The following is a 13664-nucleotide window of genomic DNA, read 5'->3' as shown; positions in this document are numbered from 1 at the left end:
CTCTGGATGGTATTTCATTCTTTTTCTATCAATGCTGGTGTTCATCAGGGATCTATTCTAAACCAAACTCTGTTTCTTATTTATATTAAGGAACTCGAGATTATTATTCAGAAAATTAAAATCTAAGCTGATTTTACCACTCTATTTTAGTGTTGATTCTCACCCGCCTCCCTTGGATCATCTGAAATATGCAGCTAATCTAAAAGTTGACTTGAGTTCAGTAGTAGATTGGGGTACGAAATGGCATGTTTAATATAATTCTGTCAAGATTTCACCTCTGTCTTTCAATTGTATGAGTGTCACTTTTCTTCCTGAGATTCTCAGCCAGGTTTGTTAGTTGCCTATGATTTTACTTAGTTTTATTGTTTTGCTCTTGAGGAAACAATCGAATGAAATTTCAGTCTTTCTTTCTCATCAAATTTTTCTTGCAGTTCATATATTAGATCCATTGCTCTTTCCACTTCTCGTAAAGTAGGTTCTCTCTATAATTCTAAACACTTTTTCACACCTAAGACTATTCTCTATATCTACAAATTTACTATCAGTATAGAGTGTTGTTGTTGTCATATTTGGGACGGCCAATCTCTGTTCCATTTGAGGGTTCTTGATAAGGTGTAGAGATGTTGCTAGTCTCAGTCTTTTTTATAAACACTATTTAGCATGTGTTCTTCAGAACTGTATGATCTATTTCCTGCTTCTATTGTTTTGGTTAATTAATCTAGTGGTACCAATTAATTCACTGTTTTGATACGTCATCGTAATACCAATTCCAGAAGCTTCTTTCCAAGAACTGCATGCTTGTGGAACTCTTGTCTTGCTGACTGTTTTCCCACATTACAATACTAAAATAAAAAATATCTTTTGCAATAAAACTAAATCAAAACTACTTACAAAAAAACCCATAAAACAATTTAAAAAATAAATTAACTAAATAATCACAGCCAACAATGCTAAAGTAAGAACAATAAAACTAAGTAAAATTATAGGCAACTACAAACATATATATATATATAGTAAGTTATAAAATATATATGGCGATTAAGCTACACTGAATATTCGGCGTTTCATCCACTCTAGGATTCCTCAGGCTTATGCGCATAAGCCTGAGGAATCCTAGAGTGGATGAAACGCCGAATATTCAGTGTAGCTTAATCGCCATATATATTTTATAAATTACTAACTAGCTCTACCTACGTATTGAGCACTTTTGAAGTAAATACTTAAAGTTTACGCATAAATCTATACTTTCGTATATTAATTTTATGTGAGTAAATGTAGTTTTATATATATATATATATATATATATATATATATATATATATATATATGCACACATGTTTCCAGATGATGAGTCATTTGTGATCTAATAGATAACATAATAAAGGATCTTCCCAAGTTTTCCACCTGTTTTAGTGGACAGCGTCATATTTTTCTGACATCATCCAGTGTGCAAGGGCATTTGAAGCAGACTTTTACCATGACTTTCCATAGCGTGGTAGCACTTGATACGTTTCCATCTATGTTTAATAGTCTGTCCTGTTATTTTTTTACTAAGAGCTACCACTTATCAAGGCTCAAAGGCCATTCGAGGATAAGGGTTAACAAGTGTCAGATCGACAATGAGACAACACAATGATGATTCGTAATGATGGAAGTTTGGCAGAATCCGATTATTTAAGACAACAACTCCAAAAAATTTGTTCACATTAGACTTGAAATCGACAATGTTGCAGTCAGATGATGGGAAGCAGTCCCATGGTATTATGTTTCACACACAGTGCATGTATGTGCTACTAAAATTATTTTTAAAAAAAAACAAAAAACAAAAGATTAATTTGCCAATGCAATTCAGCATTCTAATCTGAATATTCACAGTCATTAATTTTGAGTTGATGTTGTTTTGATTGGGACAAAGAATTGAATTCTTACCATAATTTGCATGTACGTAACAAGTACAAAGTTGAGAGACAGTCTGGTTTTCTACTAATGTCTTTCTACCATTTGATGTTCGACAGATAGCAGAAAGACAGTCGTAGCAGTTGTCAACCATTTCAGGTAGATCCGATTTACGTGAGTCAGTTTCATCTGAAGAAGAATTGATGCTGAAAAAAAAAAAAACATTTAAAACACAAATAATTGATAATAATTAAGATAAAAAAATGTAAAATTATTTTTAAATATTTTTTAAATTTATAATTTTGACAAATTAAGATCGAAATTTGGTGAATTAAAGATCCAACAATTTTACCAGTGACCTTTGCAACAATTTTGTTGTAAGTCTTCCATTTTAAGTCTGGGGTGAATGTCTGAGAAGCTCATAAAAACAGTGAGACAAGATTCGATGGTTCCGAGAACATTTCCAGATATTCCATAACTAGAAAGCTAATGAAACAGACCTTTGTGCCAAATTCTATCAAATGCCCTTGATATATTCAAAAGCGATTGCTGTATCTTTCTATTACTTTCTCTCTTCCAGCATACATGTTTAACTCCAATGCTCTGGACTAATGAAAATAAGTGATAAAATAGCTAAGGCAAGATAAATTTCTGACTTTAACACAAACGGGGATGTATTTCATCTACGTTAGAAGTTAGAACTTTATTGAAAGCAAAAAAAAAAATAAATAAAATAAAAATAAATAAATAAATATATTAAAATAACTAAAATTAACATATCATACACATATGTGCGTGGAATACGAAAGATGAATTTATCTCCTATAAATAGACACAAGCACACACAATGTCCGGGCAAGGGAATTACCCTCCACCCTTCCACCTAAAATATGGTTACTCATGCTGGAACTCAAGGTATCCAAAGCAAGACGATAAGTGTTAATTTTAAATTCATCTTAATCCTAACAAATGCTAACTCTTATTTTTTTCTCTTATTTATATATGTATTTACTGTCTTTATTTTTGGTTGTCTCACAAACTTTCTTCAGTCTTCAGTCTAAATTCGTGCCCCCCACCTCAAACGAGCAAAACACCGATCACTTTCTCTCTTCCAGCATACATGTTTAACTCCAATGCTCTGAACTAATGAAAACGAGTTATAAAATAGCTAAGACAAGATAAATTTTTGCATTTAACACAAACGGGGATTTATTTTTTTCTACGTTAGAAGTTAGAACTTTATTTAAGTAATATACTTAATATCTACAATTACCATATGCTTGTGTGTATAAAAAAAAAAAAAAAGTGGCCTTCTTACAATCTATATCAAACCACTAAATATAGATTATATTTACTTTCAACTATATTTGTAGCTGAAATGTACAGTGATCTTAGTTATGTCACTAGGACTATTTATGAATAGATACAATGCTTTGTGCCTGACATTAATGACTGCCTATAAATACGAATTCCGACTCGCCATGTACTAATTGTTTCTCTCGTAACTGAAAAAACACCACTCCAGTTCTCTCCAAACTTTACAACAAATGCCTTAATGGATCTTGCTTTCTGGACTGCTGGAAAACTGCTTCTGTGGTACCAGTTTTCAAAAATTCTGGCAAAAGAACTGACCCATTAAATTATCGTCACATTAATCTCCTCCCATTTTTCGCCAAAATATTTGAGTCCATAATTAACCAAGCTCTAGTCCATCACCTTACAGATGCTAAACTTCTAACCGACCAACAATATGGATTGAGACAAGCCCGTTCCACAGCAGATATCCTAACTGTAATCTCTGAACCTATATACCATTCACTGGACAAAGCAGGGGAGGGTAGAACGGTAGCTCTAGATATATCTAAGGCTTTTGACAGGGTATGACATGAAGGTCTCCTCAGGAAAATTATATCATATGGTATCACTGGATGAATACATAACATAATTAAATCCTTCTTAGATAAGAGAAAAATCCAGGTTGTCCTCGATGGTCATACATCTAAACAATATGATATAAATGCGGGAGTGCCTCAGGGGTTTATCTATTATTCCTAATATCTATAAATTACCTCCCTGAGATGGGTATATATGCTGATGACACTACGCTCTATAACAGGCACAACAGGAAAACAAATGAACACATATCTAAAGAAATGGCAGAAACACTCATGGACGACCTCCAATCTGTAGTGGAATGGGGACAAAAATGGATAGTCACATTCAATGCTGCCAAGACTAAACTTATTTTTTTCAATAATTACAAGAAACCTTCTCTACCACCAATAGCAATGGCCAAATATTCATTATCTGAAAGTACTTCCTTTAAACTCCTCAGCCTAATGTTCACAGGAAATATGAGTTGGAACAATTACATTGAGAGCATTGCCAGGACTGCTGCGAAGAAGGTAGGCTCTCTCTACCATGCTAGAAAGCTACTAACGTCCGAAAGTATCCTGTACCTCTATAAGGCCACCATTCACTCATGTATGGAGTATTATTGTCATATTTGGGCTGGTGCATCAGCTACTAGTCTCTCTCTCCTAGACAAGGTCCAAAAGAGAGTCTCCAACCTGATAGGTTCTGAACTGTCATCTAAGCTTCAGCCTCTGTCCTACTGATGAAATGTTGCATCCCTCTGCCTGTTCTACAAATATTTTAATGGTGAATGCTCTGACAAACTGCAAGCACTTGTGCCCCCACAACGTAAACACCCTCGACAAACCCGACAAGCAGCAAAATCCCACCCCTTCACAGTTGAGATCCCTACATGTAAGAGAGCTTTCTATTCCAGTAGTTTCTTCCTCAGAACCGCTAGACTTTGGAATTCCATTCCGGCTCCCTGCTTCCCCAACTGTACAGACATGCAGAAGTTCAAGTGTAACATGAACCAACATCTTGCTGCCCAGTAGCTTATGTCCCTGATAGTAGCCCCCTACACCAAAGTGGCAATGTGCCTTGTTTGGGGTGAAAATGTAAAAAAAAAAAAAAAACAACAAAAAAATTCCATCAATAGATTCACTGATCCTGTGTGGTATTACAGTCAGCACATTAGCAGAGCAAAACCCATATTGCTTGTCACTTAGATTGTTTTTGCTGAGGTGGCTGACAACTTGTTGATGTATCACAGATTTAAACAACTTACTCATGACATTGATAGATTGACTGGTCTTCTGAATCTAAGTACAGATCAATATCTCCAGTATTTTTAAATAATAAGAAAACTAATGGTATTTCCCAAAGCGAAGCTGAAATGCATTCAGCTAGATTTAGTTCCATAATTAAATCATGTTTTTAAAAGTTTCATTTTAAATTACCCTTAGCAAAAAATAATTTATAAATCACGTAGAGACAAGAAATACATTTACACACAAGAAATAAGGGTTCAGCATTCTATGACTTATCACAAAAGGCTTTTTTAGAACATATGTATGATAAGCCTATCAGTAGGGAGCTCTTTATACAGATGTTCACATATATGAATAAATAATTCTATTGACCAGGAATCTCCCCGCCCCTTCCCCGAAACTCTTATTTAAAGCTATGCTCTGTCTTTAGTAGAGAAATTTTCAGTGTTAAACAATTAACTTGAACGAAATATAATTGAACCTAAGGGAAATAAAACATTAATAAACATCATTGTATTTGGTTTAACGTCTGTCTAGCATATGCTGGATAGTATTGGGGGGAAAAAAGGTTAGATCAATTAATAAAATAGTATTTTTTCTTTTTTTTTTTGGCAGTTATTGTTTGACATTAAGTCTATTGTTATAACAACTGTTCAAATCTCATCATTTTTTTTTAATACTTTTTAAATATGTCATGGCTAGCTACAATACTGATTTACTTTCTCTGGGTTAACTGTAGTAATAGTAATATTACTAACTAGCGGGGGTACCCGGCATTGCGCGAGTGTTTGTTTCCGGGACGGGGGAGGGAGTTTTAAAAAATGTTATGGTAGGTAAGTAGGAAGGATCAACCCCGGAGTCATGAGTAAAAGTAGGAAAATAAAGTGTGAAAAAAAAAAAAAAAAAAACATCTGCAACGTTAACAGTTCGGCCACCAAGAAAAGTCCATTCCAGTTGTTTAGGAAAAAAAAAAAAAAAAAAAAACGACTACGGTAGGTCGGCGCGAACGTGAAAATATAATGTGAATTGTCCAGCACGCTAACCACTACGCCACAGAGCACTGCAGCTTAGTTTAGTGATTTTAAATAGCTTCACATGAAAGAACTACGAAGCCAAACCGGTGTTCTCTTCTCAACTGTTCCTTGTGAACGATCCCCAAATGGTGTTAAGTGGTGGCAGGGGGAGGAGGAATTTATTAGAGAGAAAATATTTTACCACTTCCATTGATCTTAACCGATTTTGGCCATGACTTCTCAGCAGAAAAAGTATAGAAATCTAAGATTATCGAGGAATTTGAGAAATAATAAGCCTATAACACACCTCAGATATTGTTCTGCCGTTTGTGCATATTATATTTGCATGAAATATCTTGATTTTTAATCCTATTAATGTCAAAATCAGACGGGAAAAAATGAGTTCATTTTATTTATATAGAGAAGATAACTTTACTCGACTATAAAGTTAATGTTACTTTTTTTTAAATATTTACCAATAGAAAAAAAGCATCTGTAGATTTCTATTTTTTTTTTAGCCTTATGCAGAATACGGATTATGCTGAAATAACAACATTTAGAAATCTATTCTTAATGTGGGGAGAGCTTTTTGTAACTATTCTGTACGTTCACCTAACAATTTAACAAACGAAACACACTGTAAAAATTTAATTTAACTTGAGAATCCTATAAAAAAAATAGGTCCATATTCTGTATAAGCATCGAAATTTCTAATAATGATAATAGGATTAATAACTCTTTTTTGTACAAAGTTTGTATTTATTTGTAACAAACATAGTGATGTGGGCACTTATGGACACAGAGTCAATTATCTAGGGGGAGTAACTAGCATTGACTCAGCAAAAATAAGCATATTTTGCAAGAGATTATTTGGGACGCTAAATAATCAATTAAACAATGAAACAATTTTAAGGAAAAAAGACCTCATCTCTACAAGCACCAAATGAAGTTAGTCCTGGAAGTTGCCTGAGTAATTTATGAAATAAATTTTTCGCAATATCAACAAATTGATTCATATTTTATTTTACAATTATTAATCAATTTAATTTCCACCTCACCCTAAAAAAAACTGATGAAATGCCCCAAGTATCCTAAAAAAAGTAAACTACCTCCCCCCAAAATATAATTTTTTAAAATATTTTTTAATCTGTAGCAGATGGTGAAAATTAAATGCAAAGTTATAATTTTATTTTGCTAACTTCGTTTTTATGTGTTTAAATTGCAAAAGTTAAATTGCTAGCAATTTTGAAATAAAATATGAATGCATAACTGTACAAGTCAGAAAAGCATTCCTTGCAAGTTATGAAAATGGTTAAACAAAATGTTTTGTATAAAATTAAAAAATTAAGGTTATTTAATTTGAAATTCATTAATTTTCAGATAATTCATTAATTTAATTTGAAATTCATTAATTTTCAAATAGCACTTTTTTTATAAACTTTCCAAACTAAGCAATAAAAATTTAATTTAAATTGAATCTAAAAATTACCTTGGATCTCATTTTTTTTTAAATTTACATTATACTTAATTTTTTTAAGCAAAACATAAAATGGAGGTCCACAACGATATTTTGGTGGTCCATGAAGAAAACCAACTCAGAATAATTTTTATTATTAAAACTTTAATTTCTACTGGAATTTTGTATAGTTTTTGTTTTCAATCATTCAAGTTATTTTAACTATAATATTTCTATTTACCAGGTTTACCTCAAACATTTACCTTGCACTCTGTTTCTAAACATGTGTTTTATTTGTCGAAAATTTTATAAAAATGAATAGCAATATATATAGTTAGATATTATGAAATGCAGTAATTGTATCCCCAGCTGTGTATATATATATATATATATATAATATATACATGTATTGGTAAAGAATTATTATCACTCTAATTTAGATTATTATTATTATTATTACTTATCATTATTATCATAGTTGTTGTAGAATACTTTATTTGCATTAAATTAGTTTTCATTTAAAAATAAAAACTAATTATATAATGTTTCTTTGATTATTAAAACCTCAAAATTTACATTAGTAAAAAATAGAAAATTGTCTTATGACCAATAGTTATGAAGAGGCTCACCAAGATAAAAAGAAGAGAAAAGGGGGTCCATGAGTAAAAAAAAAAGGTTGAGAACCACTGATCTAGGGTATTGAGCACTGTTCAATTAATTCAACACAAGACGTGAGAGTAAAAATATATTATAACATATACCAGATATATTTATAAACTGAGTATATTTGGATTCAATATCTACCATGTTCCAAGTGACCTACTGTATTATTGCATGCATCTGTTACATCTAGGTAATTGAGCACTATTTGATGTAGCATATACTATTTATTGAGTGTCTTACTGTATTACTAATTTATTGCTCCAGAGTTCATTTCAGATTATTGACTGGAGCCATAAATAACAAAGCAATATTAAAAAAGTGTGCTAGACATATTTCTTTTAAAACTTATTTCTTTATTTCCCATTATCCTTGACCTCTTATTTTAAAACCAAATTTATCTGTCACTTTCAAGCAAAATATAATGAATAAAAAAAAAAATTTCATAAGTGAGCAGTGAGAAAAACACAAGAGGCTTCTGAGATGCTACTGAAAGCCCTAAATAAAAGGAGGCCTCCAGGGCATTACTAAAACAAAATTTTTAACCTTCCCCATATTTGTTTTATTAAATATTAAAATATATCCTCAAATAACATATGCACCTAACCTATATTATTTTTGTTCAGATATATTTAAACTCATTTAAATATAAATATGGCATAATGACATTAAAATCTGAGATGGTGACATTGTGGCAAATAAACGCAGTTTTAGTGTAATTTAGATTTTTTCACACTCTATTGGTGTATATATGTGTGTGTGTGTGTGTGTGTCTTTCTTTGTATATCTCTCTTCATCTGTATTTCTCATCTTACTGCCACTAAGCAACCATCTAATTGTATATCATGTCTTAAAAATAATAAAATCTTAAATTTTCAAAAAGATTTAAAATACCTTTCTTTAAATGCAAAATTTTTAAATCCTCAAAAAAAAGTATTTAGAATGAAATAAGGAACAGATTTTATATTGGTTTTTATTAAAAAATATTCAATGCATAATGAGAAAAATTGAGATAAAAAATTTAAAACATCCAAAAATAAGTTAAAGAGCTGAATAATTATGTCCTCGCAAAGTGAAAATGTCTCTTAGATTAGATAGACAGAAGTAAAAAACATCTGTGTCCTGGCACTGTCACACAAGGAGAATAAAAATGATAGTTAAAAACAGTTTTAAATTATTATTTTGTATTTTTTAAAAGTACTTAATTAAAATAAAATGAACGTGCCAAAGTAAGTCAGTTCCGGAAATTTTCGACGCAGCATATAATCATCTACACAATAAAATTAGTTCTGGGGATTTTTTTAAAAATTTATTTATATTTTGGGGTAAAAAATTGCATTGCTTCATTACGCATAAATATTTTAATTAAAAAAAAAAAGTAAATGTAAAACAAAATAAAATAACTTCGCATTTAATTTTTGCCATTCATTAAATATTAAAATATTAATTTTTTTAAATTATATTTTGAGGAAAGGGTCAACTTGTTTAAGGAGACTTGGGGGAGTTTATTAATATTTTTGCAAATGGAGGGAGGAGATCAAATGGGCTAATAATTGTAAAATATGAATTTGCTGATATTGCAAAAAAAAATTTTGTGTACTGCTTCGACAATTTCTAGGACTACCAACATCCAGCTCATCTCTTTTTTTACTTGTCTCCATAAATGTCATGATGTGCTTATCTAATGAACAGATAGGACTATCCATAGAAAAATAGTTTATCATGAACTTTCTCTTACTAAAGGAAATATCTGAACAGATACAGAATGCAATCAATGAAATAGATTGGAATTCTTTTTCATCATGCAAAAAACATTAAAACATTCCTTAATTCACTCACCAGGCAGAATCAAATATCAATTAGGCAGATGCAATGCTGTTCAGTTCTGATATGGAGAATTCAACCGTATATTAGAGAAAGCATTGGCAATCATTTATCATCATTTATTTTATTTATTTATTGATGAAGTTATTCAGTGAGTGAAGAGAGTGGAAGGAATGTGAATTAAATTTTATGGTGAATATATGTTGTGGTACTGCAAAAGTCCTGAACAAAAACAACTCTTATTAGTGGAAACAAACTACATTGAACAGAAAAACAAATATAACAAATAAAGCATATGGGTATACATTAGTCCGACTGCCACGGTGCAAGATTCGTACATAATTTGTGTGTCGACGGCAAGAGAAATATTCTCCCAGTCTTTATAGTAAGTGAAAAAGTTCATTATTATCTGTAGGGTAGACACACCATGAGAATATATGGTGAATATATAATTTTAACAATAAATGGTAATTCAAAAATTTGAAAAATCTACTCTTGTGCTGATTAGTTATGGACAATAATCTATAAAGATATGCAAACTATAATGTATAGAAAACAAAATAACCTTTCTTGTAGCAGGTGAAATCGTTCTCTATGATTAAATAGAGGAATAAAGAGATTATAGTCACATGCTCTTCTTAGACAAGAAATGAGTACACAAAATATTCTGATATTATAATTACAACAAAAGTACATTTATTTACAGCATAGGTACAAGCATAGAATTACAGTTCAGAGAAAAGATTGTTTCGGGCTAAGATCAAAGTGTAGTATCTTTTCTTTAGAGTCTTTTTTTTTTTTTTTTTTTACACGGCGGTCACCATTTATCAAGGCCCGGAAGCCACTCAGAGATAAGGGTTATTGCAAGTACAGTACGTTAGTGTGGAGATTTAATGAAGTGTTTACTTAAGGGGGCGGTTCATTAGTAATTTGTTAACGTTGAACTTAAAGACATCCATGTTGTAGTCAGGTGGGAAGCAGGCAGACGGAACAGAGTTCCACAGGCGTGCAGTTCTAAGAAAGAAGCTGTGTTCATGGAATCTACATTTTGATTTAGGCACAGATAAAGAGTGGGGAAAATTTTTCACAGTGGATTCAGCTAGACGGATGTTTTTCGTGAAGGATTGGCAAGGGGGGTACCAGAGATTGGAGTTCAGACGAGCACCTGCCATGGAAATAACGATAAAACAAGGATAGGCTCGCAACGTCTCTTCTGTGGGAGAGAGGTTGAAGGGTAGAGAAATGGGCATCCCCCACTAAGCCATGAAGTCTATTTTGTACTCTGTCAAGGCAGGATAGGCTGTTTTTAGCAGCTCCTGCCCAGATATGGCAGCAGTATTCTATCCTTGGACGTACTTGGCTTTTATATAGATAGAGAATTGCATCAGTAGTGAGATATCTTCTTGTTCTTTCTTGTTCTGTATCAGTGGTGGAGAAATCCTTCACAACTAAGACAATTTTTCATTTTTGTTCTTTTTCTCCACGTTAAAAAAACGACCCTGGTGTCTAATTCTGTCCTGTGGGGAGGTATTGTAAATAGGAACATTGCTTGCGTGTTTGCCGCAAGAGTATTTGGTGAGAGTTTGAACGGTGATTTTGCGGTTGCAAAATCGGAGAGTATTTTCGTCACATCTGCATGCTATGAAGTCCAGGGAGAAAAAGAAAGAATAACATGAATAGAAGTAGGTTGTGTCGCCCCCTTGCAGCAAAGAATGGCATTGCACAAACCAAAGGGTGACAATCGTGATTACCTTAAAGTCATCAGTTTGTGTCCATGTGTTTGCTTGCATGGGGAACTTGGTTCCCATAAATGAACTGATGAATGTTTTGATAGGCATTATTGCATCCAGTTTAACGTATGTTTTACATGCTGACATATGTGTCGGACAATGCAGGCAAATGGAATGACAAATTAATACTTTAGTATTATGATATAAATGATTAAAAAATCTTTGTTAATGTTAGTTTAATGGCCAATGATATTGGTTGATTGTCTTCAACCTGTAAAAATGAAGTTCAATAGTTAAACTACCACCAAGAATTTTTGCATTTCAAACTTACACTGATTATTATCCATAGAGCTTGAAAAAAGTGTGTTTATGACGACAAACGAAATCCTCCACTCTGATACAGATGGTGGCTTATTGAATGTAAGCAATGGACAGTCGCAATCTGGAAGTATCTGGTATCTACCTAAATACTGAACTAATACGTACAAGGCGTATTTGAATCAATTCCCACTTTATGTATGTCGTTATATTCATTTATTTACGACTGAACGAATTAGTTCAACCAGGTCATAAAGGGTTAAACAAAGAAAACGATAAACATGGGAACACAAATAAGCAAAAATGCATTGGACATATTCTCTCGCAGCCATTTTGAATAAGTTGCATTTTCTTTTTTAATTTGAAATAAACATAAAAAGACATTTGTAATTGATATGAAAGATAATCATAACTAAGACCAACAACCAGAACTTGACGGATGATACCTGAGCAGACGATAAGTTATATACTTATCAGGTGAATAGAATGCATAAATCAAATCTGAAGAGCTCAAAGATTACATCTGGACAGTATAGAGAGACGTTCAAAAAAGGAGACTTTGATGGTATGGTCACATTGAAAGAATAGATAAGAGTTCCTGGGTTAATAGATGTAATACAATTGAGGTAGTAGGGCTAGTTTACAGAAAATAGGCCAAAGAAAAGATAGGAGGAAACGATAAAAATGGACGAGAGAAAAAGGGGTAGCCAAAGATAACTTAGTTTGAAATCAAGTTCTAAAAGCCGTCCAACACATGCCAGCATATGAAATCTAATATCATGGTAGACTAAAAAACAAATGCTAAACCGAATATGATGAGGAAATCTAATATTAATTACGGTAGGCTAAAAAACAAATATAAGCAATATCTTTTATAGAAAAATTAGAATAACTATTAAATGACCCCCCCACCCTCCTCCTTTTAAATAAATAAGAAATACCTACTTTAGATAAGAGATGAGTATTTCTCCTAATGTGGTCACATTGTTTAGCATCAGTTGATTGCTCATCTGAAAAAAAACAAACCAATACAAGAAAAATTTGGTACAGCACAGAAATTTATTATACAGTAGGATAAATACATTGTCAAACACACGCAACTATAAGAATGAATAACAACAATTTAACACATACAAACGATGAATATTTTTACCTGAAATCGTCTCAATGTGTTCAGGATAAATTTGACACTTTTCAGATTGATTGGTTTTATGGTATACACCAATTAGGGATGTGATCGATTAGCAAATTGTTTGATTCCCAATTATCGATTAATTGGCCAATTAATAGGTTTTCTAATGCTGATTTATCAGCAAATTTTGTCATAAATGGTACTAATATTAATTGAATTATATTGTAAACTAAGACAAGTTAACTCCCTTTTTTGCTTGCCAGTGAAAATTTATCAAAGATACATGCATCTTCTATACCATATTATCAAATAAGAGGCATGACGCATTGTCAAGATGTAAACCTTTACAAGTGCACTAAATTTGAGGCAAATAGATGTAAGTACATGGAAAATTTCCCACCTTTCTCTTCCTATCGAATTAACATTATTATATTTTACTTTAAATCATTGTCTAAGAAAACTATTAATTCATCTTTCAGTTTTCATGTTAAGGAATTGTGCAGTAAATCA

The 13664-nt window shown here is 32.1% G+C and overlaps 1 protein-coding gene across 1 annotated transcript in view; it reads right to left on the bottom strand.

The window, feature by feature from the left end:
- Positions 1-13664, bottom strand: part of LOC145266779 (neurochondrin-like) — a 106448-nt gene that overhangs the window by 59754 nt on the left and 33030 nt on the right. Inside the window, exons 4-5 of the mRNA XM_080122650.1 lie at positions 12968-13032; positions 1930-2102 (exon numbers count right to left, since the gene is read on the bottom strand). Of these exons, the coding sequence (XP_079978776.1) occupies positions 1930-2102; positions 12968-13032 (238 nt within the window). The remainder of the gene's footprint in view (positions 1-1929; positions 2103-12967; positions 13033-13664) is intronic.

Source organism: Euprymna scolopes, chromosome 4, assembly GCF_053919585.1.
Source record: "Euprymna scolopes isolate OS-2025 chromosome 4, ASM5391958v1, whole genome shotgun sequence".
NCBI classification, from domain to species: Eukaryota; Metazoa; Mollusca; class Cephalopoda; order Sepiida; family Sepiolidae; genus Euprymna; species Euprymna scolopes.
The sequence above is the reverse complement of the archived record's forward strand: the minus strand, read 5'-3'. Positions and strand labels throughout refer to the sequence as shown.